General features: G+C 43.6%; 1 protein-coding gene across 1 annotated transcript in view; it reads left to right on the top strand.

Moving 5' to 3' along the window:
• The first annotated feature begins 2,127 nt into the window (after positions 1 to 2,127).
• The window catches only part of LOC102295266 (polyunsaturated fatty acid lipoxygenase ALOX15B-like), a 47,775-nt gene continuing 43,039 nt past the window's right edge, over positions 2,128 to 6,863 (top strand). Inside the window, exons 1-3 of the mRNA XM_042216180.1 lie at positions 2,128 to 2,274; positions 3,455 to 3,540; positions 3,684 to 3,800. Of these exons, the coding sequence (XP_042072114.1) occupies positions 2,128 to 2,274; positions 3,455 to 3,540; positions 3,684 to 3,800 (350 nt within the window). The remainder of the gene's footprint in view (positions 2,275 to 3,454; positions 3,541 to 3,683; positions 3,801 to 6,863) is intronic.

Raw genomic sequence — 6,863 nt, 5'->3', positions numbered from 1 at the left:
GCGAGTCTCAGTCTGGAGGCTGCCCTTGCTAGCAAGAAGTTCTGTGTGTTTCTCTTCTCTGAGTCTTTACTGAAGAAGTGTTTTAGAATATTTTCCCTAACAACCTGCTACATAAGGGATGACAATGTTGTTCATTTTGTCCTTCTGGTTCTCCTTAGTTGGTGTCTGAGCTTCTATACTGTGAATCTTTGCCAATTTTATGAAATCCCACTTGGGATAACCACATGTTTTAAGAACTTTGTTTACATGCGTGTGTTCCCTCTTTTTCCCTTTTGGCTTAGCGGGAACATTTTCTGCCCAGTCCGGAATACTTCAATTTTGTTCTCTATAGGGCGGTGATAGTCCAAGAGTAAGTACTAGTCTATGTGTATGGGCTTCCGATAAACTTCAATGTTGAGGTTTCCATTCGCCTCAATGCGTATGAATGGCTAACTATTATCTTCTGTGTCATCCGTTGTAAACTTTATGTTTCTATAGCAGTGAGTAGTGAAGGTTTCTACTTCTTGGGCTTTGATTTTGACCTAGGTGTCATTCACGTATCTGTACCAGTGGCTAAGGACAGCGCCTCTATTCTACACATACCTCACTGAACAACTAGCCTATAAATGTACTAGAAATGTACATTTAACTGCTTATTTTCCATAAAATCACTAAGTAACCCTAGAATGTGGGCGAAATCAAGCTAACAACATATAATAGCTGAATATAGTTGAGATGAATCTAGCTGGGTTAATGCCAGTTATTGGAAATTGATAGAAATGATATGCTCACTGAAAAAAAGTAAATAAAGAAAGGAAAGTGAAACAAGTTAATTTTAATCTTTCATTTGAACATTGAATGACAGTATCCTTTTGGGTTTGAAGAGAGCCGTCTCTTCAAGAGATTAAGTACGTATCATTGTGCAGGCGTTTTGTAAAGTTTCCTTGTTTTTTGTTATGTGTGTGGTTCCCCAGGGTTTCAGCTGTTTCTTAGTTAGTTCTTCTTCATCTAAGGTTCATCTACTGTTCAATTGTCATGGTGAATCATTACCAGTGCAATACAGTGCAGTGCCTACTGCAGGAATAGTTGCTTTGTTAGTGTGTTCGTACTATCTGTGTTTTTGCAAAACAAAACAACTAAAAATCCACTCTGGATTTGCAATTTTAGGTAGATTTCTTAGATGCCAGGTATTCAGCCAGTCGTGTGCTTAGTCACTTTTCACTACCCACCAAGTCAAAGCCCATGCCTGAAAATGTTGTGATAGCTGAAGCAAGAAGTTCATAACAGATAACCCGCTGTCAGCCCTGAGCTAAAGTTTTTATTTTTCATAGAGAAGAGAACTTTAAATGTCAATAAAACCTGTACTTGTAAAGATAAAATAAATACAAATAAAAAAGGAGCATCATCATGTGTATCATTCTTTAAAAAATTAAGGCCTGAAGGTGTTTCCTCTGCAGAAGAGCTTCTCTTGGTCTGGAATCTTGCAGCTTGTTTAGGATTCTAATGTCTTTTTTGAAACTACCTCACGTGGCTAAGTCATTGGTTTTGACAGGTTTTTTTTTCCACAAAAAAAATAAAAAGTTTATTGGGGGGGCCTAATAATTTTGTCCCCATCTGTAGTTGTTGACCTGAAAAAGAAATTTGTAGTTGCATATTCCTGCACTCTCTTACTGTATGTCTGTACCAGTATTTCCGTTGATAGAACGATTACAAAAACCTTAAAAAGCAGTCAAACAGATATCTGTAACAGAAAGTCAGTAATTTTTTTTCAGTGTGTAATTAGTTTCTAGACATAAGAAATATTCATAATCTTGTAAAATGAGGTGTAAAATGTATTGTATTGCATTTTTTTCCAGGTCCCACTGGTTGACCATGATCTCACCAGAGATGACAGTTTCATTTCAAAGGACACTCCCACAAAATTGTGCATAAATAGAGACATCAGTACTGCTACATGAGCAGAGCAGTTCATCAAAGGAACTTCTTGGTGACATTAGAAGAGGTAAGACAGATAACTTTTGAAAGGATTTCAGTCAGTGTCAGGTTTGGGATTAATTCATTGTAAAAAAAAAAAGAAGAAAATCATAAAAAATATATTATTAGAATTCTTTAACAATCAGGATTTTTGTTTTACTTTCAGGGGTGAAAATGGTTGATTATGAAGTTATTGTGCTCACTGGCAGTCTGGGCTTTGCCACCACTTTTGACAATATCTACATTAAGCTGGTTGGCCTTAATGGATCGAGCAAACGCAAATGCCTGTGGAGCTCCATGCCATCTTTCTACAGTGGTGCAGTAAGTCAGAAATACCCATCTCCATGTTTAAATGTGTGTCATGCTTGCTGATCTTTGGCTAAATTAGATTAAATACTGATTTATTACATCAAATACATCAATTTTTTCCCACCATTAAAGTAAATGTTTTATAACGTTACAGCCTAGCTCCCGATTATAATATGTATGTAATCTTGATCACTTGTAAATGTTCCAAAGCTGGTGTGTCATTACTCTAGGTGTCACGTTTTACTGTGACCTGCCCAGTCTCCCTTGGAGAGCTTTTGCTGATAGAGGTAGACAAAGAACATCGGTTACTCCTCCCAGACATGTCTTGGTATGCAGCCAAGGTAGAAGTGACTTCCCCTGAAGGAGACACCTACCACTTTCCTATCTACCAATGGATCACCAACAGCGATGTTCACCGCTTCAAAGAGGGAGAAGATTTGTGGAAACATGCTTGCCTGACATCATGCATGTAATTTACTGATAACATGAAAGATAAAAACAGAAAGATAAAGTATAAAGAATAATGACAAAATTCAAACCTGTCATGATTCGCTGTGTGGCAGGCAGGATGAGGACCCAATCGCAAAACTCACACACACGGGGATGAACTCAAAAAACACAGCTTTATTGCTGGCCATGAGAAACAATACAAAATAAACTAAACTGGGAAAACTAAAGCACAAGGAGAGAGAAACAGGGAAATCCACACAGCATGAGGGAGAACGCGACACAGAACTGAGGGAGACGCAGACATAAATACACAGAGGGTTAACGAGGGAAATGGGAGCACACGGGGAACACAGGTGGCACTGATAATAATCACGAGGCATGGCAGGAGTGAACACAACACTGACGGGAGAGGTAAAACAGGAAGTACAGAGGTTCAGACAGGAGGAGAGAGAGCACGAGTAGAACACCAACATAACGGGCAGGGGAGACACGGAATAAACACAAAAGGGGACGAGGGCTCATGAATACACAGAGGGGCACACAGGGGGTGAGAGTCACAACGGGAAAATACATAAGGAACAACGTAACAGATCAACCCAGGAAGCATGGCCTAAATAAAGAACAAAATACAAACATACATGAAAACTAAGACTACTGGGCCCACATGGCCCAGGACCATGACACAAACCATACTATATTTAAAGGTAATTGCTGTAAAACAGTACACATTTCTATGTTTAAGCTCTCAGAGCCTCTTAAGAAAAAAAACAGTCTTCTAGCCAAGTACAGTCGGCAGGAAGAGCTGGAGAAGCAACAGCAAGTCTATTGGTAAGAGTGCTGAGCTGTTATTTTAACATCTAATAACTAAAGCTAATAACATTATCCACCTCTGTGTTTATTCTCAGACACAGGCATTGTTTGTGAATGGGGACCACCCGCATCCTTTATGTCTTAAAACTTTTTTTTTTCAGCTGGGAAAAAGAGGGAATTGCACACTGCATGAAGGCAGACAATGCCCAGTCACTGCCCTATGATATCCGCTTCTCTTTAACTAAGACTGCAGAAATGACCTACATTTCAGCCAAAGGGTGAATGCCTTAACTATCTATCTATAGATACAATGTAATTATTAAATTCATCTTAACACAAACTGTTGTATCTTTACTTTATAGACTGGGGCAACTGGGACTAATGCAAATATTGGAGTGGAAAAAGGAATTTACTCGTATGGAAGATATTAGTCTCCTGTTGCGTATCCATCAGACTAAAACATCAGGTAATGAAATGATCATTAAACTACAGGGAGTGCAGAATTATTAGGCAACTTCCTTTCCTTTGGCAAAATGGGTCAAAAGAAGGACTTGACAGGCTGGATTGTGGCTGGATTGGTAAAGGGCAGAGAGCTCCAGTCCATACACATATATATACTATACATATTATTATATTATATATATATATATATATATATATATATATATATATATATATAAAACAGGGCTTGTTGGAATGCTACTACGCAAGTAACCCCGGCGGAAGGGGCTACATGAATAGGATGACGGACCTATGGATTCTTCGATACCCAACATCCACAATGACGGCGAAACAACTAGTAGCTCAGTGTTCCAACATTCGAAAGAAGGGACTGCTCTCACAGCTAGAGATTGACGAGGTACAACACAAATGCTACGGCAAGGAGGAGTCAGGACGCCAGGTCAGGGGGGAGATATCATCACCCCCACCCGAGATTGGGTACATAGCCCCAAGTGCGATAGGAGAAGGATCGTTGAGTGCGAGAGGAACTGACCTGAAAAATAGGATCATGGCCAAGCTTGAAACCTGGATCCCCCGTAGCCGGTTACCAAGATTACGTGAAGTACCCTCAGAAGGTCTGCTAGATGATGTTAATGCAGCACTACGGACAATACCTACAACCACGATTACCGACACTAACAAGCTGATCTACAATACGGCAGCAGTGATCAGTGAGATGCTTGGCTACAAGTTGAACAGCCACAAGGGGCAGTACCCTCCATGGAGAAGGAGGCTAGAGGGCAAGATCAAAGTAGCACGGAGGGAGGTTAGCCAACTAACGGAGTTGCAGAAAGGTGCGACAAAGAAGGTGCATAAGAAATACAGCAAGCTGTCCATACCTGAGGCCTTGGAAACTGCCAAGCAAAGACTCACAGCCTTGGCCAGCCGCTTGAGGAGGTACACCAGAGAGATAGAAGGCAGGAGAATAAACCAGCTGTTCTCCACAGAACCAGCAAAGGTGTACTCTCAGTGGCAAGGGAACAATAATAATAAGAGAACAGCACCACCAAGGCTGGAGACCGAGCAATACTGGAAGAGCATATGGGAGAAGGACGCAACCCATAACGGCAATGCTCAGTGGCTAGTGGATCTGAGGGCAGACCACAGCGACCTCCCTGAACAGGGTCCAGTAACCATCACAGTGGCAGATATCCAAGAAAGGGTCTCCAGTATGAAGAGTTGGACAGCACCAGGGCCCGACATGGTTCACGCCTACTGGCTAAAGAAGCTGACTGCACTCCACGAGCGTCTGGCAGCACAAATGAACCAGCTGCTAGTTAACGAGAGACACCCGGAATGGCTAACCGAAGGTCGGACGGTCCTGATCCCCAAGGACCCCAAGAAGGGACCGGTCCCCTCCAACTACCGACCAATAACCTGCCTCAGTACTACATGGAAGCTCCTGTCAGGCATCATATCGGCTAAGATGAACAGGCACATGGGTCAATACATGAGCGGGACACAGAAAGGAATTGGCAAGAATACCAGAGGCGCAAAACACCAGCTACTGGTAGACAGAACAGTCAGCCGAGACTGCAAGACCAGACTGACCAACCTGTGCACTGCCTGGATTGATTACAAGAAGGCCTATGACTCAATGCCCCACAGCTGGATACTGGAATGCCTAGAATTGTACAAGATCAATGGGACCCTAAGAGCCTTCATCAGGAACTCAATGGGGATGTGGCGTACAACACTAGAGGCCAACTCCAAGCCCATAGCACAAGTCACCATCAAGTGCGGGATCTACCAAGGAGATGCTCTGTCCCCACTGCTGTTCTGCATAGGCCTGAACCCCCTCAGTGAGATCATTAACAAGACTGGCTACGGATACCGACTACGGAACGGAGCAGTTGTCAGCCACCTCCTGTACATGGATGACATCAAGCTGTATGCCAAGAGTGAACGAGACATCGATTCACTGATCCACACTACCAGGCTATACAGCAATGACATTGGAATGTCGTTCGGACTGGAGAAGTGTAGTCGGATGGTAACAAAGAGAGGGAAGGTAGTCAGAACTGAGGGGATTGAACTACCAGAAGGCAACATTGCAGACATAGAGGACAGTTACAAGTACCTGGGGATCCCGCAGGCGAATGGGAACCATGAAGAGGCCGCTAGAAAGCTGCAACCACCAAGTACCTGCAGAGGGTCAGGCAAGTCCTGAGGAGTCAGCTGAATGGTAAGAACAAGATCCGGGCCATCAACACGTACGCCCTGCCCGTGATCAGGTACCCTGCTGGGGTAATAGGCTGGCCAAAGGAGGAGATAGAAGCCACTGACATAGGAAGGGGGCCGGGACTGGTGAGTGTCAGCACCACAGTCCAGGATGAGACAACGAACATCCAAGAATACATTGGGAAGATGGCCCCAACTGACCAGTGCTCAGTGAATACCTCAGGCAGCAGAAACCCAAGAAAGAGGAGGGAGACGAGGAACCATCATGGAAGGACAGGCCCCTGCACGGTATGTACCACCGGCAGATAGAGGAGGTGGCTGATATCCAGAAATCCTACCAGTGGCTGGACAAAGCTGGACTGAAAGACAGCACAGAGGCACTAATCATGGCAGCACAAGAACAAGCTCTGAGTACAAGATCCATAGAGGCTGGGGTCTATCACACCAGGCAAGACCCCAGGTGCAGGCTGTGTAAAGATGCCCCAGAGACAATCCAGCACATAACAGCAGGGTGCAAGATGCTAGCAGGCAAGGCATACATGGAACGCCATAACCAAGTGGCCGGCATAGTGTACAGGAACATCTGTGCCGAGTATAACCTGGAAGTCCCGAGGTCAAAATGGGAGATGCCCCCAAGGGTGGTGGAGAATGACATCTCT

This window comes from Haplochromis burtoni, unplaced genomic scaffold (assembly GCF_018398535.1).
Source record: "Haplochromis burtoni strain Fernald_Lab_line unplaced genomic scaffold, NCSU_Asbu1 Contig_950, whole genome shotgun sequence".
NCBI classification, from domain to species: domain Eukaryota; kingdom Metazoa; phylum Chordata; class Actinopteri; order Cichliformes; family Cichlidae; genus Haplochromis; species Haplochromis burtoni.
Note: the sequence above shows the minus strand (reverse complement) of the source record. Positions and strands in the feature narration are given on the sequence as shown.